The 23200-nt window shown below is 30.1% G+C and overlaps 2 protein-coding genes across 7 annotated transcripts; both read left to right on the forward strand.

Annotated features, from left to right (window-relative positions):
• Positions 1-112: 112 nt before the first annotated feature.
• LOC122632038 lies at positions 113-6013 on the forward strand. Of its 4 annotated transcripts, XM_043818431.1 has the most exons (11): positions 167-190; positions 1748-2108; positions 2464-2648; positions 2726-2910; positions 3341-3727; positions 3915-4082; positions 4147-4373; positions 4451-4653; positions 4717-4982; positions 5148-5364; positions 5613-5770. In XM_043818431.1, the coding sequence occupies exons 2-11, from the start codon at positions 1955-1957 to the stop codon at positions 5631-5633; spliced, it is 2013 nt and encodes a 670-aa protein (XP_043674366.1). In that variant the 5' UTR covers positions 167-190; positions 1748-1954; the 3' UTR covers positions 5634-5770. The 4 variants fall into 4 exon arrangements, with proteins under 4 accessions (XP_043674364.1, XP_043674366.1, XP_043674362.1 ...); XM_043818427.1 differs by having other exon boundaries at positions 168-190; positions 5148-6013; XM_043818428.1 differs by lacking the exon at positions 167-190 and adding an exon at positions 1498-1541 and having other exon boundaries at positions 5148-6013.
• Positions 6014-6502: 489 nt separating this feature from the next.
• On the forward strand, positions 6503-23191 carry LOC122632023 (acyl-CoA Delta-9 desaturase-like). Of its 3 annotated transcripts, none has more exons than XM_043818407.1 (3): positions 6503-6799; positions 22558-22781; positions 23034-23191. In XM_043818407.1, exons 2-3 carry the CDS (start codon positions 22571-22573, stop codon positions 23168-23170), a joined length of 348 nt encoding a protein of 115 aa, XP_043674342.1. In that variant the 5' UTR covers positions 6503-6799; positions 22558-22570; the 3' UTR covers positions 23171-23191. The 3 variants fall into 3 exon arrangements, with proteins under 3 accessions (XP_043674342.1, XP_043674341.1, XP_043674340.1); XM_043818406.1 differs by lacking the exon at positions 6503-6799 and adding an exon at positions 13222-13405; XM_043818405.1 differs by lacking the exon at positions 6503-6799 and adding an exon at positions 20178-20489.
• Positions 23192-23200: the final 9 nt, after the last annotated feature.

The following is a 23200-nucleotide window of genomic DNA, read 5'->3' on the forward strand; positions in this document are numbered from 1 at the left end:
ACGGCCTTCTTGAGAATTAAATTTCTCGCTAATGCGACATTTCGAGATAAAACGAAATCAATAATAATGGAGGAGTTTTAGAATGATACGGTGTATGGTGTTGTTACATTGTTAAAAATCAATGGGGAGGCAAAAATGGAAATGATTAAAATGTCTTCTGTTTATTACCATGCGAGTTCTTTCTCCGTCGGTAAGTTATCGATACTGAATAATTCAATGTGTTTAGTTATGTTTATTAAAAAATCTAATAGATGATTTTATTTGTAGATAATATATAAAATTGTTTGACAGTATTTAATTTCATTAATTAATTTAATCAATCAATTAATCATGTCTACGATTAGTTTTATCAATGATCCTAAATAATATGTCGTAGACAAGCTTGAAGTCATTGAATCTGTTTGATTACAAAATACAAGATGTATGATTAAAAAGGAGAATTATAAATAGCCATAATTCATAGTAGCATAAATTCTTTGGAATCATTTATTCATTTCATTTATCATTTTAATTCATCTTTAAACGATCATTCATGACGACAAAAAGAGGAAAATATATAAAAGCGAGCAACTTTTATAACAATAAGACATTCAATTGTTAATCAATTAATTCAATTAATTAGTAAATAACTAATTAATAATGAAATATTCTAGCTGTGTAATCGTTAATCTTTATTTGAATGAAATATTATCCAACACTATCGTATAAATTTTCGATCAGTAAGCATGACTCAAGAGATATCGAACCATTTCTATTTAATATCTTTCGATGAAAGTCGTACATGATTATTATTTTAATTGATGCACGTCAAATAAAAAATTCTGAGTGATTGTTAAGCGCCAACTCAGCAAATGTTCCTTGTATTCTTTAACGACGCTATAGGTAAGGAGTACTGTTAGAAAAAACACTTATAAAAAAAAGAAAAAGAAAAGAAAACGATTTTAGTTCCTTCTCAACGTAAAACTTTGTACTTTAGTAAAGGATTCGATGTGCAAGAAAATATATCGTTGGTGTATCCTAATAAAAAAATATACAGTAATTTCGAAAATTCGTACGGTCACGAAATAAATAATAATGTTACGTTTGCTTTCGCTTGGAACGTTCTTAATCTACGACATAGACAGTTTTACTCTTTCCGCTCAAGTCCCATGGGATTATCATTAATGACCATTGTGAAAAGACATTCCATCAATTAATTTGCTCGTACAAAAAATGAAAGTGTTTTTATGATCTCTATCTGTTCAGTTCATTTCTATTGGATAGTTTCAATGGGTAGAAAGAAAGCAATCGAATCGACTTTTATAAGATGATCTCTAGTTTCTGACCGATCGCCCTCTGACACAGTTCATGTAGCGGGATCACTCGAAAGAAAAAAATTCTCTTTGTGTCAGTAGTAACGCCACTTTGTGCTTAAACGGATCTTTTTAATCTTTGTTTCTTCTGCTTTATATTTCCTTATATTTAATTTACTAGTGAAATAATCGTTGTATATCTTATAATACTTACATATATATGTATATCTGTATTCAATCAATAACGGGGTAAGTGTTGAACGAGAAAATATTACGATTAATTATTTTTGTTTTGATAAAGTTAATAAAAATTATTAAGATATACGGACATATATAGAATTAATTTCAATCTCAAAATAAAAACGAGAACTATAAAATTCTGGTTAAAAACTAACGATAAATTACGACCTTTCTTAAATGTTTAGTTCATCCTTCGGTTGAATTTCTAATTTTAGAACAACTCACGCTAAGCGAAATTATTAAGTTGATAGGCAGCAAAAACGAACGTACATAATTGGTTCTATATAGCTTACGTATATATGTACTTACGTAAAACGTAACGTGAAACCGATTTCGCTGAGTTCGATTTTTATTGTCGTTGTCGTCACCGTCGATTATTAAAGACGTATCAAGAAATAAATAGTGGAAAATAGGGGAAAAAAATGAAGACAGTTTTCTTAATGCTCTCGTCTCTTTTCTTCGTATTCGCAAATAGTTGCGTTATGCCATCGCCATTAACGTTGCAATTAATAATTGAGTATGTTAAGTGGAGATCGTGGGATCAGATTGTACTTTTCGATAATCTCAGTTCAAAGAGTAAGTATGATAGAAATTTAATCTTTGCATGTGTAAACATTTTTCCGTATTGCACTTTGTACTTTTAAAGAAAAAATCCTGTGCAAAAATTATTAACACGAGACATAATAATCTGTTAATTTTATATAAAGTTATCGCATTCTTTTTCAATAAGAAAAGCTTAATAGATAATACTTTAACTATTTTTGATTTGATTCATTATCTTCATCAACTGACATACAGCCTGAGAAATTTAAAAATGAAACTTTAAGTAAACTTTAATAACTTTAATGTCCCTCTTAATAACTAGAAATATTTATTAACATCTAAGATGATAATATCATGCCAAAATCAAATTCGATATTCTCGCACGTAGATTGTGTCCTGAGATACGCTCGACCTTTAATGTCTTGTCTTGCTGAAAGAGGAATCAGTGTGTCCATTCAGTCGGCAACAAATCCAAATATACCAATCGCGCTTACGATACGACGACATAGAATTGGTTCTATAGTACTTTTAGATGGACTCAACTTGACTTCCTCAGATAACGTACTTCAAGTGGTAGATATATTATATTTCGAAATAGCTATAGAACTTATTTAATTTGCGCATATCACAAATTTTTTTTCGATACTTAGGCTTCACAGAAATTATTGTTCAACTATTACGTGTCTTGGTTTATGATCACGGCTAGAAATACCGATACCACTATCGACGCCGTTCTGAAGGATCTCAATATTGGTATTGACAGCGATGTGGTGGTTGCAACCTCTTCAAATTCACAGGACGTTATGTGGGAATTGACGTTGAAATATCGGAACAGGTTAGAAATTAGAAATCGTTATAAGTCGTTATAAAAATAGCCAAGGTCAATTGCTTCCATATTGTTACTACGAGTAATATTGTATACCTACATATAAATTATTCCCATTGGAATAATTTCTCTTTCTCTCTGTCCCTTCTCTATCACTCTTTCTCCTCTCCTAAACGTGACCACTTTCATTCTGTAATATTCCCTAATACGATCGTTCAAAAATGATTAACTAGAGTGCGATTAATAACTTTAATGAAAATTTTAAAAACTTTTCCACGTTAATTATGTCGATTCTATGGTGAGATTTTTTTCTTTTATCTCTCTTTTTTCTTTTATTTTTTCTCCTTTTTTAAGAAATAAGATAAAAGAGACGCGTAAGTACTTCTTCTTTTCTTCTCTCTCTTTTTTTTATTTTTTTATTTTTATTCTCCTATTTCAGAACGTGCTCGAATTTCCGACAATACGGCCAACTTGATTTTCAAAATCTACCGGAACGACGAAATTTGGATAGAATGATGAATCTGGATTATATTGGTCGGGAAAATCGTACGATGTGTTTTCATTTCTTGCACGTTTATAAAATTCGTAACTCCGATAATTCCAGTCTCGTCGTATATTCCCTTGGATCTTGGTGTCCAGGATTATTTTTACTAAAGGATCCAATGAGTGTGAAACTAAGAAAAGATTTCAAAGGCTGGCCGATTATATTTGGTGTTTTAAATGGTACAAACGATGGCCAAACGGACATTACCGACGAAGTCGTGGTCAATGATATTACACCTCTTTTAGATTTTGCTGATTCTGTAACGCACGATTTAAATGCCAGGTATAAAGATTGAATTATACCTTCTTATGTAAATTCTTTGTTATATTTTTTAATATCATTCTTCATGCACAATTTTTATATAAATGCTAATGAAATGAATAAAGAAATAAAAATAGAACAAACGTTACAATTTTTCTATAATTACGTTTGTATTATCGAATAAATTATTATTTCGTTTATTTTCCAGCATAGAATTGATACCGCACGATAAACTGGGTACTTTGACGAACAAGATTTGGAGCCATCTTCTCGGTGACGTGGTTGCTGGTACTGTAGATGCGGGATTAGGATATATAACTATCAATGAAGAAAGATTAGGAGATATGACGTTCAGCCATCCTCTTATTCGATACATGTTGGTATCTAACATTTGCATTTATTTTGTTAGTTATTAACAAATTTGTTTACGTTAATTATAGGAGAAATGTTTATTATCATCCCTTGGAAACCGGTACCATGAGAGATATATTTCTACAGCCATTCAATGATCGATTACTTGGTTGCGTAGCAGCCACGTATTTTCTCATCTTACTCTCAATGGGAACGATCATTTACGTGGCTAAAAGAACTTTACATCCTGAAGAAGAAAAGAACGTTGGACTCGGTGAAGCAGCACTTTGGTGTATGAGTATCATGTGCATGCAAGGTTTAACAACAATATGATTATTTAAAAAAATTATTAACAAGCTAATTAAAATATATCGTTTATATTATCCTACGTAGGATCACCTTGGATACCAAAAAGTTCATCGGGAAAGACTCTTTTACTTTTTAGCTTAGTGTTTGCATTGGTCACTTACAATGCTTACGCCGGTTTCATAACTTCGATTCTATCTGTACAAGCCAGTGGAATAAGATCGATTACAGATCTCTTGTTTAATAATTTCAAACTAGGATATAGTATCACCGAAGACGAATATATCCGGGTATGAAGTTCTTGATAAGTAGATGGATTTTTGGTTCCTTTTTTGTTATCAAAATTCTCGTAGAACGTTAACGACAGTCATCTTCGTCAACTGTACATAAAAGCTTTTAACAATCGTGAATCTCGTTTGGGAGCGACGACTGGCCTCATGAAAGCCGCTCAAGGACGTTACGGATTTTTCGTTAGCGCAACTTTGGCACGCCGTGCTCTACGTACAACGTTTATTCAAGAAAGATGTTCGTTGAAGGAACTCCCTTTACCTCAGACGTTTACTCTCGTCGCTTTACCCATGGCCAATACTTGTCCGTATAAAAAAATTATTAATTTGAGGTAAGCCAGACGCTATTGTACTTCGTAATCAGCCGTTAGATTGATTTATGCGTTATCATTCGTAGTAAATAAAAAGTTAAAAAATAAAGAAAAGAAAGAAAAAAGAATCATTTATCAAAAAAATCAATCATTAAAATAGAATTATATTAAATCTTATGATTGCAGTATATTACGCATACAAGAACACGGTGTTCTTCGAAGAATAGCCGAGAGAATGTTACCAGAAATGCCTACGTGCAAAGCACCAACGACGTTTAACAGTGCAAGATTAGCCGATGTTTACTCAGCCTTTTTAATACTTATAGTTGGTCTCATTACCGCTGTTTCTATTGGAATCTTTGAAAGAATTTGGAACAAAAGGAAACAAATGCAAGAGAGCATAGTACGGGGATTTCGAGAGCATCATTTTATTCCTCATATGCCTCATATAAACTTTCATTATCATCATCGACATCATCAGCATCTTGATCATCCTCCTCCTCCTAATTCTAATCGGCATTCTAATCATCATTCTAGCCATCATCGATATCATAACGATCAATCGTTTCAACCTTATTTTATTAACGATCATTCAAATAAACCCGCGACTCCTCTCTTTATAAATTATCCTAATTTTGCCTCAAAAAATAGCGAAACAATTTTGACGAATAAGAAGAGATCCAACGAAACATCGAACGTAGTATCATCGATCGTGAAAGATCGTTCGTCTGCTAAACGTTCATCGTCTATACGAAAACGATCAGCCAAAAACATATCAAAAAAGGCTTTCTGGGCCTCTTTCGTTGGTGTACCTCAAAAGGAATCTAAAGTAACGATCGAAAAACGAGAAATATCAGCTGAGAAAACGATTAATACGGAAAACTCGGAGGAAAGAAAAAGAACAATGACGGAGGTTCTACCTTTCCGTCTCTAAACATTTTTTATTTACGTCTAATTACACCGATTTGCATCATCTACGCTTTTACACTCTCTAAAACATGCTAGTTTAAAGAGTTTTTCGATTTGTCAATATTAATGAATAAAATACAATTATAAAAAAGATACCATAATATGTAATTATAAAAATAAACATGTTTTGCTCTTGTTATTTTTAAAATGCGTTATCTTATTACGTAAAACGTGAAACATCCGAGCGCTCAAATTAATACCGAACGAAATTGTTACGAACTATGAACTTCATATAATTAATAATTACTTACTCTATTTGCTTATATAAAAATGAACACGTGATATTCTGTGAAAGTTAATGTGTCTAAATGATACAGTCAGATAACAATGAATCGTTCGTTCAAGTTAAAATGTGTGTAAATTTTCTTTTACTCTTTTTTCCCATTATCTTCATTCACTTTATCCTTCGTTTTATTTTTGTATAATATTATTTCCCTCTAATCTCTTTCGTTTACTCATTGGATAAAATTTTCTTCAATATTTTCCACGAATGTCAACAGATGACGCTACAAACAGCGCTTACAGCGCCACATCAGTTTAGGAATTATATTTAACCGTTGCCGCGTGTAGCCGGCATCTCAGTTTCTGCGGCGCTGTTGCATCGTTGCCTTGATCCCAGGCATCGAACGAGAAAAAGTGAGATAGAGGGAGAGAGTGAGAAACGTTCAGCCACAGGACATCATCTACTTCCTCTTAATAACTTCCATTTTTCAAGTCAATTTGAAAGAGAAAAATCAAAAGCCATCAGAGAAATCAACGACACGCATGACGTTTCATGCGTGACCTGTAACGAACAAACGAAGAAGCTCACTGACGAAAAGAGAAAGAGAATACCCATTACCGGAAGGGATAAGAAAAGAAGGAGCCAGGTGAGTCTATTTTTAATGATGGAAATTCCGTATACTTTTTACACTTTTAATGATAGGTAAATATTTTTTTGGCACGACGCTGTGAATGTCGTCACGTATCACTTCCGTCCTTCCAAATCCATCTATCCTTTTTCGTATGCCTCGTTTTCTCTCTCTCTCTCTCTCTCTCTCTTTCTCCCTCCATCTCTCATTCTCTCTTTTATTCTGTTTTGATATTAGTCTCTCGATACCGTTCGTTTGTCTTTAGAAAACATTCATTTCGTCGAAAAAACTCGACGAGGACGATGTCAATTGTTCGCTTTGAAAAATATTCTACCTCTCTCTCTCTCTCTCTCTCTCTCTCTCTCTCTCTCTCTCTCTCTCTCTCTCTCTCTCACTCTCTCGCGCGTTTCTCGTTCGATTTCAATCAATCTGCACTTCCTCTCTTTCCCTCCTCCTCTTCTCGTGCTTGTCAATCCTGGGCAATTATCATCGATGGGGATCGGTCGTTTAACCTGTCGATGAAATCAAGTATACGATGGGATCGAAAGGGGAGAGAGACAGCACAGAAAGAGAGAGAGAGAGAGAGAGAGAGAGAGAGAGAGAAAGGGGAGAAAATTTTCTAGTACGTTATAGAAAAAAGCCGGGCAAATGTAGAAACACGTCGAAGGACATATAGAACAATAATACCGCGTAAACTCAGTAGGTTATATTATATATATATATACATGTATTATCTTACAATAGATAGACATAGATACACACATAAAGTCCTGGTCTATTGTAATATAATGGCCATAACACGAATCGCAAATGTCGTCCGTAGAGGTTAGGTCACCGAGTCGCGATTAACGAATAAGGAAATTTTCAACGTATGCATTCAACGTAAGGCTTAACGTGTCCTTCGAAGAAAATTCATATTTCTTTTATTTCTTGTTGTTGTTTTTTTTTTTTTTCTTTTTCTTCTTTCTTTTTCCTCCTCTCTTTTTCTTTCCTTACAAATACGATTGTAAACAAATCGACGTGGAACAAAGATTCTCTATTTATTTTTATAGGTTTTATAACCTATAAAAATAAGTAAACTGTTCTATCATTTTCGTAAAGAAAACTTTGCGAATGATCAATAATAACGGTGGAAATCTTTTATTAACGATTTAACGACGAGGAAATCTATAATTATCTAATGATCTTTTATATCATCGGAAATTTCAAAATCAAAAATAGAATAACGAATGATATTTGATATTTCTTATAAGAAATCAGTGTTTTCTTTTTTGTTCATCGGCTAATTGAGATAACGCTTGAATATTGGTAGGTCATAAGATATATACATATACATACGTACTAGCGATAATTTGCAAAATTATGTTAACCTAATCGTATTTATTCACATCTATTAGTATATCAGAGAAAATATATATCGATATATATATATTTAAAATTTTAATGAAGTAAAACATTATAAAGCTGGATATTATGAAATTGTGAATTTTAACAATGTAATATCGTCATAGATATTATTTTTGCATTTACGTACATGATCGTATAGTGTAAAAATTAGCATAAGATTTTACAATTATAAAACGTTTTTTTCCATTCATCGATTTAATTTATTAATCTTATTTTTCTTCCTTCTTTTTTTTCTTTTTTTTTTTTTTTTTTTTTTTATTTTCAAACGCTCTTACTCGATTTTAAATTATCGAGATCTTATCAATGTCGAAAACGAAATATTTCTCAATTTAGACGAATCAAAACACGTATCTTATAAAGGATTAGCTCGTTGAAATTTTCATGATACAATTATAGAAGCCAATATCCAATCTATCAAATCTGTCTGATAATAAATTCCATTTTCTCGTTGGAATAAGAATCAAATTAAAGGATTCGAAATCGATCGTGTATTTTCCGTTTAAATTCTATGCACACAATATTTATTTCCTTATTTTTCATATATGCGACCTAATCCGTTTTATAATCGAATTATTTTTCAAAGAATAAGAGTTAGGATTCTATTTATATTGATATATCTTGACATGTAATGTAAAAATGACTTTTTAATGTCGTTATTTTACGTTTCAATATTATCTATATCTTAATCGAAAGACATTAAATCCACATGTCCGTACATAAGTATATATATATATATATATATATATATATATATATAGCAAAATATATGTACTTATATCCATGTACTGACTTTTATTATGTTTTATATCATCGTCGCCTTAAATCACCTAATTATATTTACTTATTTAATTATAATGAAAATAACTATATAAGTAATTTTGTTCTATTTATTTGTAAAGAAATATAGATTAGCGATGTGAATTAATTGATATTTTATTATTAGAAGACACGTGTTATATAAAAATATTACAAGATGCTTGTCGCGTTTCTTTTCGTTATTATATAGTAGTAAGTTTCAAACGAACATGTTAAATAGTACTTTTCTGCACGGACAAATACATTAACCGTAATTATTGTTGTTTTGTATTATAATCATGTTTTAAAGTAGACCAAATGGTAATACGATATACGTAAAATTGTAGTGATAACGATAACATAGTTTACTTCAATTCGAATTGTAACAAAATATATATTTCAAAATATAACTTTTTTAATTCTCATAGAAATAGAACGCGTCGTCTTATATAGAAAACGTACGTACTAGTGATATTTTTTCATTACGTCAAATAAGTGCTTAATATAAAATAATTATATCACTCTTTATTCCGAGGGTGAGAGAACAATTTTCTCCATATACGTATATACATATATAAACCGTGTATGTTCACAAGTACTCTGTTAGTACAGCGTAGCGCAGAATGATGATTTTTTATTAATCATATCAATGAAAATTTATTTTATATCAGTTGCTTCAAATTTAATCTTTAACATCGACAATTGGAGAGTCTGCTAGTAACAAACTTTTTGAAATACTAATTAAACAATATATGTGACTCCTATAAAAATCATTTCGTATTAAATATGTATAGCAACCTATTTATACATGGAAGGAGAATTATTATTTTTTTCTTTTTTTTTTTTTTTTTTGTTTTTAGCGTAAAACTGATTGACAGTATGATATTAACGTTATGCAAAGAGAGAAGAAGTTTACAAAAATCCGTACGTCGTACTAGAATTGGTTATCGTAGTTTTTATATGTGTAACGTACATTTTTATATGTAAATACATCATCTATAGCCCGCATATATCTCCTCCGGTTATATTCGGTGTTCACTCTACTTTCCGGTCTGACCACTAAGGGACATCCCTATAGCACGAACTTATATAAACGTGTTTGAGTAGTTTTTTTTTGTCTTTCAAAAATCCCTTTGGAAACATTTCATTTTCGAAATGATTGACTCTTTTATATTATGGATAATCTCAGATCGTATATAAATATTTAGATATTATAAACGGTTACGATACGTTTGCATATCAATGATCATTTAAACGATTTAATCAGTTACGAGTCATTTAATCGTATGTTTATAACTCATTAATCTTATTATTATACTGTAACTATCGATTTTAAATGATCGAGTTTTTCTCCTTTTTTTTTATTCCCTTCCTTTTTCTTTTTTTTTTTATTCTATAGATAATGAGATTCATTTTTATGCTAATTGTTATAAAAAATGCACGAGGTAAAGTTATATAGTAAAGTATTTAAAAAAAAAATTGAAAATTAAAATATAAATAACAAAATTTGCTGATGGATTTTGTGCCAGAACAAGTAGAAAGAGGATACGGGCATCGAATGTACATGATCAAACATAAAATTTGTCAAATTTTCAGTTCTTGAATTTCTTATGTAGTTGAGTTCTGTCGAAACTTAAATATTTCATTTTCTTTGCATTCGTATGCAAAATATATCAGAATTACAAAAGAAAGAATTCCAATCGTCCTTTTAATATATATATATATATATATATATGCATTTAGTCATATTGGAAACATAGTTTCTTTTTGTTTTTGTTCTTTTTCTAGATTTGTTCCGATCAATTAAGTTTTAACCCTGCAGTTAAAACGCTCATATAATTGTCCGATAAATAAATGTTGGTTTTAAAATGACAACATCAACTAAAAGTCAATTAACATATTGCACATTTTTTTCCATAATTATATATTAAAAAAGTTATCTATGACAAATAAATAATTGAAATGCTTGTTCGACCAAATAAAAAAATGTTTAAATTATATGAAGTAGTATTGAAAATACTATGGACAGAAGGTCAAAAGAAAAATCGAAGTGAAATGTGTAAAACAAGGTTTAAATTATATGTTATTCAAATATAGAATTATCAATATTTTTTAACTCTTAAAAGAGTTAATCTTCTTCTTATTTATTTTTCTTACGAATATTCATTTTTTTATTAATGATTGATACGAAAAACGTGGATACATTGTAAAGAGAATAATAGATTATAAAAGGAAGTTTTTGGATTGATAATCGTATTATAAACAAATTTATCTGATTATTATAAGTAATTGTTATAACTATTTAATTGTTTTGTCGGTGAATCATTTTCATGCGAATTTGATATTTGAGCACGCAAGAAACACATGTATTCATCCTGATATTTTTCTCGAAATCTTAATTAATACTTAACTGAATTTATCTTTGAAAAAATGTGTGTGCGTGTAGATAAAAAAGAGAGAGAGAGAGAGAGAGAAAGAGAGAGAGAGAGAGAGAGAGAGAGAGAGAGAGAGAGAGAGAGAGAGAGAGAGAGGAAAAAATAAAAACATAATTGTATGCCTAATAAGTGTTATGCGTCTTACGATGACGTCCTTGAACAAAAAAAGATTCTTTAATATATACAAATAAAATATATTTATACATTATACATATATAACATATTGCATAATATATATATTATATATTATATAAATGTTATATATACTATATAACATTATGTAATATATATTGTTATGTATATTATATAATATATGTATAATGTGATATATATAACATAATGAAATACATATATATATATATCTCGTATATTTCTACGTAACGACGTGACGTTGTAATAATTTCTAGTGTCGTCAGAGGCGAAAGTTAGTTGCAAATACTTCCTGGATAGCTCTAAAAGAGGAAAGGTGCTTGTAATAAAACGACAAGGGAAATTACGCTAGAGACCTTATCTAATATTTGTTACGTTTACAACTTTCTTTGCAATAATCACCGTTAACGTTGCATCTACATTATTACTTTGCATGGATAATTTTGTTTGTTTTATTATTCATTCTTTTATTTTCCCTCTTATAATCGAACGAGTAAAAGACGAAAGTTGGAAAAACGAAACGAAAATAAAAGCTTTCCATGTGCCATTTATCGATCGGGAACATTTCCTCGTTGTATCCTTAGTATAACGAGTTTCTCGACAACCGGTTTGATTAGTCAATGTACTCTAGAAGCCGTAAAAAGTATCAAACAAATTACTTGTTGTAGATATTACAATCATAATTGCTCTCTAAATAAGATAATTGTAAGATGTTGATAAACTGCAAAATATATATATGTATGTATATATGTACGGAATAATATATATATAATATATATATATATATTATATATATTATATGCAATGTGTGTTTGTGTTATTGTTGCTTTACTTAGAAAAATATTGTTTATCTTCAATCTATTAAAACTTCCATTATCTACTTTATGTCATGACAATTAGCTTTCAATGACAAGATGATCCATGAAAAATCACGTAGGCTAACTGTACACCATTTAAAATATACATTGTGATATGATATAAAAGAAAATATCGAACAAATGTTCAATTTGAAAAAAAGAAAAAGAAGTATGCCATATATTCAAAATGTTTATTACATATTGTATTAATTATATTAATATATTATATATCTTATGAACATTTCTCAATATATACATTTAAACGCATTCACATACAATGTGTATACATACATATATATATATATATATATATATATATATATATATATACGTTTGCTGTGTGTATATTCTCTATTTAGAGTATATCTACAGTCTGTCTATATTATGTATATATATATACAAGTTATATATTAACAAATATTTATAACATAATAAATATTTATATAATATTGAATTATGATGGATATAACGTAGTTATATATAAATTATATATAAATTATATATGTGTATATATATTTATACACATTTAAAAAAAGATACATGCATATATTTTTTATTTATTTATTTACTTATTTATTTATTAGAAAAAGATCATACGTGTACGTGATCAGCATAGTGCGACGGATTAAATGAGTTTTTAGTTACGGAGTATTATCACGGACTCGTGATGCGTGCTTGCGCGCGCACATATATCCACGCGATATTCACGTGGACGTAACATCATATTCGCGCGCACATATGTGGCTGGATTCGCGAGCGTACGCCGTATCGATTAAATTCATGACTATTCTCTCATTTTCTATGGGTTGTTGCGTGATACAATGATGATGGAAATAAATTCCTTTGTTGTGTTGTTTAAAATTTATTGTAAACGTAATAACAATAGACATTGTTCTTTTTAATTTTTTTTCTTTTTGACAAATCCAAACGTTTACAATCTACAGTTTATACGTCGTTACGAAGAAAAACAAAATAATAATGTAAGTTCAAATTTTGCATACGCTTTTAATTGATTTTCTTGCCAAATTCGACTATTAAATTGGACTATTAATTTAGAATTATAATTTATATATTCGATATAAATTATATGGTATTCCCAAGAAATTTCGTGTACTTTAATGAGTTATTTGCAAATGTTGCATCACTCTTGTAAAACGTAGATAAGAACATATACATACATATATATATATACACACACATACACATACACAAGTATATAGACACGTGTATCGTATGATACTCTTCAAATAAAGAGTCCAAGTCGAGAGAAAAATAGTAGTAAATAGAAGAAGAAGAAGAAGAACAAAAGAGAAAAAACAAGAAGACACGATTTTCGTAATGGGAAGGGGAAAAATAATTTCGGTCGTGTTTTACTCTGTCATAAAGAAAGAAATCAAATGTAACCAATCATCTTTTTAGCAATAAACAAAAATAAGCGTAAAAATTATAATTCAAAAGACAAAAGAAACGAATAAAATTTATATTACGCGTTTGGTAATTACGTACGCTTAAAACAAAAAAAAATTCGAGCCCGCGTTTTGTTGTATTTCACTATGTCCCCACGTGTGCTTTAGAAGAATGAGTAAGGCGCATGCGTGAACCGTCCTCGCCATAATTCTTTCTCTCTCTCTCTCTCTATCTCTATCTCTGTCTATCTCTTTATCTGTCTCTCTCTCTCTCTCCTTCGTTCATTGTGCTACGTGTTACCCCCTCTTACATACCTATATCGCGCCATACCTAAAACGTTAGAATCAGAACGCCACAAACTCGCGCGACGTCTCGTCTGTTGCTCTTTGCGCTCTCTCATTCGTTACAACGAGTGGCGAGAGTAGCAGGAAGCGACGCGATTGGTCCGTACCACCTCGGGTGAGACCATCGTGCTCTCTTAAGCGTATCTTACTATCCATTTATCGCTTCTTTTTTTTTTCTTTTTCTTTTTTTTTCTTTCTTTTCTTTTCCTCTTTATATTTTATCCGTCATCATATTCTTTTATAAAAATATTTCCCACTTCGACAACTCCTCGGCGGATACTTCATCGTATTTAATGAATGGATCGATCACCTGTGTTAACGACGATCGTTTTAACTGCAAAATTTTTTTTTCTTTTCTTTTCTTTTAATTTTTTAATTTTCTTCTTTTTATTTTCTATTTTTTTCCCTTTTTATTTACTCTGTCCCACTGCCAACATATCTTCCCTTCTCACGTCCAAGTTTCTTGACTTACCGTCTAACGGAAGCTCGAATTTATATTTTAGGTTAGTTGCATAATTAGCTGAAGGCCTAGCTAAGATACATACGTACATAATTAAATAACAGATGTGCGTGTGCGTGCGCGCGCGCGCGCGTGTATATACACACACTGGTTGTTCTAATCATTTTTTCAACTGTTAAATTATTAATATTCCTATTTCTCTGCGTATGTTTTTTTTTTCTTTCCCCCTCGAGATAGATCAAGATATTTTTATTTCGAAATATTTATTTAATTCATAAACACATTAATGAAAAATTCAAAGCATCATTTCGTATAAGCCGTTCGTTTTTATCAAATCGATCAACTCCGTGAAATAAAAAGTAGATAAAATTAAAGAAGTTATAGACATTATTCTATTTTTTATTCTTAAACTAGCATATAAATTTTTAAAGAAATGTATTTCAAATATGAAAAAGAAAAAAGCATAAAGCATCAATCAAATGTTTTAATGTTCAAATTTAAATAGGAGAATTCTTAACTCAGAGTTAATTACTTTGAACTGTGAACGACTCATATTTCACAAAAACACTTAGCTTTCTCTTCGAGATTCTTCTTTACTGTTTTTCTGTTTTTTTTTTTTACCCTTTCTCTGTTTTTATCTTCTTTTTTCTCTCTCTTTTTTTTTTTTCTTTTTCCACGAGTTATAAAACCTACAAAAATTCAAGGTTCAAAAATTTTTGCGAAATAATTATTCTCTCTCCTTCTCTCTCTATCGCTGTCACATATTTTTATTGTCATTACTTAAAACGATATTGTGATCAGCTCATCGTAACAAATTGAAAAATTACCGTGCAATTTTCTCCAGCTATCTCTTCTAACGTATTATTATTTACGAGTAAATATCATTTCAAATTTGACTTTGTTTCAAACGTCAAAATCTTACGTTTCCGTTTCGGAATGAGTTATTATATTGAATTATTTAAAATATTATCGTCGCTCAATTATCGTGAACTTTTCAAAAGAGCTATTTTTGTATGCATGCATGTGCATACATATATATGTATCTATGTACGTATATGTTATGTACATAGCAGATGAATTATAGGTGTAATAATGATACATATAATATGAGTACGTCGGGTACCGTTGCAATTTCTCTTTTAAACGAGTGCCTGGTTCAAAACTGTTCTTCGTCATTTCCTGAAGAAGATTACCAAGCAGTGGTATTCATTGACATCGAGATTATTAGAAGAGAATGGAATAATAGTGAATGTCTTTTCTCGAAGATATTTTTTGTCCTATCGTGAAGGTGACCATACGTTAGTATTAAGTGAATATTTATTTTAAATTTAATGAAAGACAACAAACTTTTTACTAGAAACATCTATTTGTTTTATGCTTTATTTTTCTTTCTTTTCTTTTTTTATTTTTTTCTTTTTTTATTTTTTTATTTTTATTTTTTTTTTCATTTACATAGTAACATTGATTTTTGCGTCATCAATACATAAAAATAATTGATCAAAAATATTTCTGTCTGACTTTGTACAATGTGATATGCAACATTAATAATATCTAAACATACAAAATTCCAAATATTATTATCCTTATCGTAATAAAGTCCAATATAATAAAAATATTTCGATAAAACATATTTTACTTTCTTGCATAATTCATAAAATAAGCTTCTTAAAAATAATCAGGAAGGAACGGAGGCAAAACTTTCTTCTCTCGATTTAACGAGAGTTTATCTTCTTTTTAAGTAGGAGAAAAACGAGTCAATTTTTCCAAAACTTGATACACGCGCGCACAAACAGGTCATTATGTAATTTATTTATTTATATATATATATATATATATATATAATCTATGTTTATTAAAATATATACATATTATTGTGGTATGTACAGATCATTAAGTCATTTATTTACGACCTTTATTAAGATTCGTAGTTCATTTATTAAGTTTATCAATAAAAACTATTCAGTATTTTACATTTCAATAAAATAAAAAGAAAATATAATAAAGTTAGTATTGGGATTGACCGATAAATAATGTCAGAATATTCAGTAAAAATTAGTAGTATCATTTATTCAAATATAAAGTATGGATAAAGTTTGACAAATATTTATTGACTAACTCATTAGCAAATTATATAAAGATTGGATCTAATTTTTAATTATACTATTCCTTTCGAATTACATTCTCTCTTATGAATATCTCCACCAATTTATAAGAAATATAACTATTCGAATGTTATCAATTACAAGTTCGATAACTCTATTAGAAAAAAAAAAATGCTGATATTATTTATTTGGATATAAAATAGTGGATGAATATTCATTAGCCAAAATCGAATTACGTAAAGATTACGTCTGATTTTCGAATATACTATTTCTTTTGATTATAAAATTCTTTCTTATAAATATATTCTTGAATTTATAAAAAAATATAATTATTTGAATTTTATCTTATAATTACAAGTTCGATCACTCTATAAGTACCACCACCAACATGCTCCAGTTGTCTCGTTACATAAACGAGCTCGTTGCAAGGCCTTAGATAACCTTGCCATTGACATTTTCGCTCTCTCTCTCTCTCTCTCTCTCTCTCTCTCTCTCTCTCTCTCTCTCTCTCTCTCTCTGTTTCTCCCTCTTTCTTACTCCCTACTTCCCTCTCTCTCTTCCACCATCTCTTCCTCTCTCTCTCTCTCTCTCTCTCTCTCTTTTCCCCTTCTATATCTCTCTGTCTTTCTCTCTCTTTTCCTCTGCTCGTCGTCTTATTTTCTTCTTCCATCGTACGAGCACTGCCAAGTAATCGTACGACCAGAGCAATGTAATCGTCCGAAACCTCGACCTTGTCTGCTTTTATATCGCGCACGATATATATATTATACGTTATATGGTCAACCTCTATCGAGGACGTTTATACGGAAGCGGACGTTGATCTGAACTCTTCAAGGATTATTGACTCATATCAGTCGAATTTAAAATAAGAAATCGGAAAACGCGATTAAAAATCAAAATAAAAAAAGAAAGAAAAATTAAAAAGAGAGAGAAAGAGAGACAGACAGAGATTGAAAGAAATAAGTCAGATGTATTTTATTTCTAAAATAAACTTTCATCAGTTATGATTGTTTAGTTATTTAATGATTCATTCAATGAATACATGTTGGAAAATGACTGATAAATATATATGCGATTATACAAATATTATTCAGACTTTAATTTAAGTTAGAAATTAAACAGTATTCATCGCGTATAAACATCGAAATATCGAGTTTCTATAATTAAGGAAAGAAAGATTTGCTTAATTTGGAAATTATTATTTGAATAGAATTTTTGAAGATCGTAGAATATATTTGATATATTTAACAAATAATTAAATTTAATTGACTATTTATATTCGACGGAAATTGATTTCCAAAGGTTACGATTGTATCCTTTCTTCTCGTTTTTTTTTTTTTCCTTTTTTTCTCCTCGGTATAATTAAGCATGCGTATGAGATAGAAATAAAGCTTTTTATATAAAACCAGTATCTTATTTAAAGATTTATGAATCTATGAGAAAAAATATATTACGAAACATTGATTATAAAATCAAATTATATATAAAATCAAATTTTTACGTTAATTGTCTCTTTGATAAGGGGTAATAACTAATTCGAGAAAAAAAAAAAGGAAAACGCTATCGATCGACTGGCACGTAGGGTAAAGAAGAGAGTACAATATGTAATACGATAATGACGTTAAAAGAAAAAAAAAAAAATAAAGGAGAAAGAGAGAGAAGAGAAAATAAATGGCCCAAGAGAACGTCAAAGCAAGGTTCGCCTCGGTAGACAAGGACAAAGAAGTAGAGTAGTCTCCGTGGGAGTCAGCTGATCGTCCGAGAGAACTTTCGAAAGTGACACTGGTTAGGTTCACCCTCTGTAAAGGGTTGAGAAGGGTGAGAAGGGGAGGCTATCCAATGACGACGCGTCTGCGCCTAAAGGCCTCGTTACTCTTCTTACGAGATCCAACTGGCAGTCGATAGATATTATTTTTCGAGGTGCCACAATCATAACGTCTAAACATATAAAACAGTGCCAGCATGTCATCAGTGAGAAGAGTTTGCTATTCATTGCATCTCATGCAGTTACTAACATTATCCATCCCTTTTTTTAAACACGACCTTTGGCAGTGTCTTATTCCATTTCGAATTGTTTCACATTTGTTCATAGATCATAATCGTCGTTCTATTAAATTTTTAAAGAATACAAGATATATTAACAAAACAAGTACATTGAAATGGATTTCAATATATATCTTCGTATGTTATATCGATTTGAAATAATGATTAAGATAAGTAAATGTATTACGATAATTTTCCATAAAATTTTCTAAGATCTATATCTATATTGTCACTATCTTTGGTTTTAGTATCTTTAGTCCTGGATGTATTATGTATTCGTGTACGCAAAACATTTATAATTTAAAATTCATATTCTCGCACTCTGGCCTTTATTTGTTAATTAAATACATTAGAAGCATGACTCAGAAATATTTAAAAGAAAAGGAAAAGTATTTGCGACAATAAAACGATTACATAGTAGTGAAGGTTAAAAATTTACATCTGTAAATTTATTTAATAATCCTATGATCGGGTAATTAAAATTAGATATACATTATGTACATAAATTATCTTAACTAGCCTTCTTCTTATGCAATCTTTTTTACATTTTAAAATATATTAATGTTCTAAACCAAAGTGATACAAAATTTTTTCTATAAATCATATCTGAAATATTGATTTGTTTTGTTTTTTATTATAAACATTTTATATATTAATAAGCAATTTCGATTAATTATTCATTCGGTGCTATATTTACTATATTTACAAGCTGTAATTATTTATTTTTATATTCTTATTTACAAACAGTTTAAATATTCACATGCGTTGCATAAAAATAAGAGAAATTAAAAAAATCTAAAAATAGGGGGAGAAAGAGAGGGAGGGAGGGAGGGAGGGAGGAAGGAACAGATTTACATTTAAGAAACGCAAAAAACATGAAACGTAATAATTCCTATAGAATTTCAAATATAAAAGAAAATTTTCAATGCAGTGATTACGTAAGAGTCCTTGCAGTTGTTCTTGGAAACATACTCGCGGGTCTCTCTTTCTTTCTTTCTTTTCTTTTCTTTTTTTTTTTTATTCTTTCTTTTTGTTTTTAAATTATCTATTATCGAAAGAATTCTCCATATTTTCGATCTTTGTACACAGATGAATTTTTCGATCGATCGACAACTATTACGTACAATATTTCGATGTCGTGTCTCTCTCCCTCTCCCTCTCCCTCTCTCTCTCTCTCTCTCTCTCTCTCTCTGTCTTTCTCGAAGAATAGAGAAGGAAAAAGGAGGGGAGGAGGATATTCGTCGATGTGCGCAAACTCGTCACACTCTCAGTAGCAGAGTGGGTCGGCAGGATTGAGTAGAAATCGCGTGGTAACACAGAAAGGGTTGTTTTTTGTTCGTCCACTCTCTAACGTACAGTACCTTCTGGAATCCTGCCAGTTTACGAGGTACTTCGTCGCAGTTATCGTCGTGATATGTAAACTTTTCAGAAGCTCTTTAAAACGAGAAGAGAAAGAGACAGACAAAGAGAGAAAGACAGAGAAAGAGACGGAAACAGAGAGAGAAAGAGAGAGAAAGGAATAGTCATTTAATCGTGAAAAATTTTACAAGGAAGAAAGGGACGACATAGTGAAGCTCAAGGATACGTATTCGAATATATGAAAAATTCGTGAGAGTGTAATTTTTCGTTGTTATGGGATACAAAAGATACCTGATTAATTTGATGCTAGTGAAGTTGTCACGATGTGTAGCAATTATCAATCATTTCGGTGAATATTGTAATATTTGTTATTCGTAATGGACCCTTTATTTTTCCTTTTTTCTTCTTCTTCTATTCTCTCTCTCTCTCCCTCTCTCTCTCTCTCTCTCTCTCTCTCTCTCCGTCCCACTTTTTTTTTCTTTCCTTTTCTTTTTCCTTTTTGTTTTATGTTAAATGATTTCAAGCTATGGTTTTTTTCTTTCTTTTGTCTTTTTCTTTATTTTTTTCTTTCTTTTTTGTTAAATCATTATTTTACAGATATAAGTTATATCCGCGAAAGGATAAATAATATCGATATTTACTAAATTCATTTCTTATCTGTTAGTAAGAAAACAAGTTGAAAGTGACACGAGTTTCTCGTGACCTATTGTTCGGCAGTTAGCATACCGCTCGATCGGAGCTTCGTGACCTTGTCGAAAATCACTGAAGAAATTCTCCCTTTCCTTCTCGTTTCTTTCCTATCCTTGATTTTAGAAATTTTTCGTCGATTTTAAAATGGAAAAAAAAAAAGAAAAGAAAGAAAAGCTTCGTTCACTCGTCGTTCGTCTTAGATAATAATGATACTTGTATTTTCCATTTTTTATTCGAGCATTTCGTTTGTTTTCACTTTCTTTTCTTTCTTTTTCTTTTTTCTTTTTTTTTTCTCTCATTTGTCCTCTTTCTCGCGAATGCAACAGGCAAACGAATAGTTTAATAGCACGTTGATATCCAAAAGCATTCTTAACATCAAATACGTGATTTACATTTACATTTATTTATAATTATTTATAATTATTTTTAAATACGCAATCACATTTACATTGCTTATTCGAATTTTCTACATTCGTAATTTCATGGAATATGTATCGATCGATTTTACAAACAATTGTTTCTACATTTATTCTGCTTAATTTATTATGCATTAGTATAGCGTATATATTTTGTAACCTTGACTTTATTAAATGATCGTATTATTTGTCGATTAATTATAATCTTGCATCTTTTTTTTTTTTTTTTTATTTTTGTTTTGATACTAAAAAGAAGACTTTTTAAAGTATTACATCATATTGTGTGTATATACGTACGTAATAAATTAAAAGATGACTAACTGTTACGATCATTTTCTATAATCTTGGATTGTATCATATTTCTGTGGCATCAATGTTCGACTGCATCAATTCCTAAAACGAGACGAATAAAAATCAAAAAGTAATAAAAGTCAAAAAAAACGAAAGCTCGATTATTTTGAGAGATATGCAATTTTCAGCTCTGCTATTATATATACGAAATACGCTGAGAATTGCCATATTTCGATCGCGAATGTTGCATGTCTGCGACGTAAAAATGATGACCCAATGTACGTGGAGTCGATATCAGTGTTACGTTATAATATTTTAGTCGTTTAGATAGATTTTTTTAAGGAAAGGTTATATAGATAACAGGTTTATTATCTTCTTCTTTTTTTCGATAATAAATTTTCCAAAACTAACAAAAATGGATAATTTCGGGCTTTAAAAATATGTAAATCATTTTAGCAACAATTTAAACTATTTTAGCTTCATTCAAAATATATCACGAGGGGATAAAGTTTGATCAGCATTCCATGCGTATATATATTTCAGGATTGCGTGTTGAATATATTATTCATGATAAAAACAGGACTCTTCATATATATCTGTGTATATATATATATTACCTTAAGGTTAAAAAATTCATACATTTTAAAGTAAATGAGATATCGACTTTTACAATTCGATTTTTGCTTGTCTCGAACTAAAAATGCCAAATCTACTCTTAAACCTTCACGGTGTCACACGATAAACTGCAAACTTGACTTGGATATCAGTTATAGAAAATAGCAACAACAATAAAAGTTATAACATAATGTATTATACTCGTCCGACATTGTACTATTCATTCGAGAGAGTGAAAAGAGAAAGGATGAGGATATAAAAATAAATTTCTACGAATTCATAAAAGAAAAAAATGCATATTTAAGAATGTAGTTTCTTTCGATATTTATTTATATACGTTCTATCGTATTTGTCATATTTAAGTTTATTTATTTATTTTTTTTTTTCTATTTGTTTTCTCTTAAGGATAAATTCAAATATGGCACCGAATATCACAAGCAGCCCTACGGGAGTTCTGTTCGAAGGAGAAAACATAGAGGATCAACCAGTCGAAATAAACAAGGAAAAAGAAATATATAAAAGACGTATAGTTTGGAGAAATGTTGCGATATTTAGCGGACTACACATCGGTGCTATTTATGGCGTCTATCTTGCACTCACATCCGCCAAATTGTTAACAACGCTTTTTGGTAAGTATACACACACGCACATATTTTCTTCTCTCTCTTTTCTCTCTCTCTCTCTCTCCCTTTTTTTCACTTCTCCCAGCGTGTTCCGATCTTTTAGATTGTTCAGAACATTGTATATGATACTTATGGAATTAAGTATATTTTACATGATCACTAACGCGCGATACGAATGTTTTTACGATTTCGTAAGAAGATTATAATGTATTTTAAAGTTTTAACGAAATAAAAATATACATTATAATATTTTTTCAGCCTTCATACTTTACCAGTGCTCAGGTATAGGTATCACAGCAGGAGCACATAGATTATGGGCGCACAGATCCTACAAAGCAAAGTGGCAACTTCGATTAATTCTTATTATATTTAATACCATAGCCTTTCAGGTATGAGAGATAATCTATTCGTTTATTTCATAGATT

This window comes from Vespula pensylvanica, chromosome 9 (assembly GCF_014466175.1).
Source record: "Vespula pensylvanica isolate Volc-1 chromosome 9, ASM1446617v1, whole genome shotgun sequence".
NCBI lineage: Eukaryota > Metazoa > Arthropoda > Insecta > Hymenoptera > Vespidae > Vespula > Vespula pensylvanica.

Excerpts from the sequence above, each read along its gene's own strand:
- LOC122632038 (XM_043818427.1), top strand. The coding sequence starts at position 1,955 with ATGAAGACAGTTTTCTTAATGCTCTCGTCTCTTTTCTTCGTATTCGCA. Across the intron at positions 2,649-2,725 it reads CAGATAACGTACTTCAAGTG|GCTTCACAGAAATTATTGTT; the intron begins GTAGATATATTA and ends TTCGATACTTAG. Across the intron at positions 2,911-3,340 it reads ACGTTGAAATATCGGAACAG|AACGTGCTCGAATTTCCGAC; the intron begins GTTAGAAATTAG and ends CTCCTATTTCAG.
- LOC122632023 (XM_043818405.1), top strand. The coding sequence starts at position 20,464 with ATGTGTAGCAATTATCAATCATTTCG. Across the intron at positions 20,490-22,557 it reads AGCAATTATCAATCATTTCG|GATAAATTCAAATATGGCAC; the intron begins GTGAATATTGTA and ends TTTTCTCTTAAG. Across the intron at positions 22,782-23,033 it reads ATTGTTAACAACGCTTTTTG|CCTTCATACTTTACCAGTGC; the intron begins GTAAGTATACAC and ends ATATTTTTTCAG.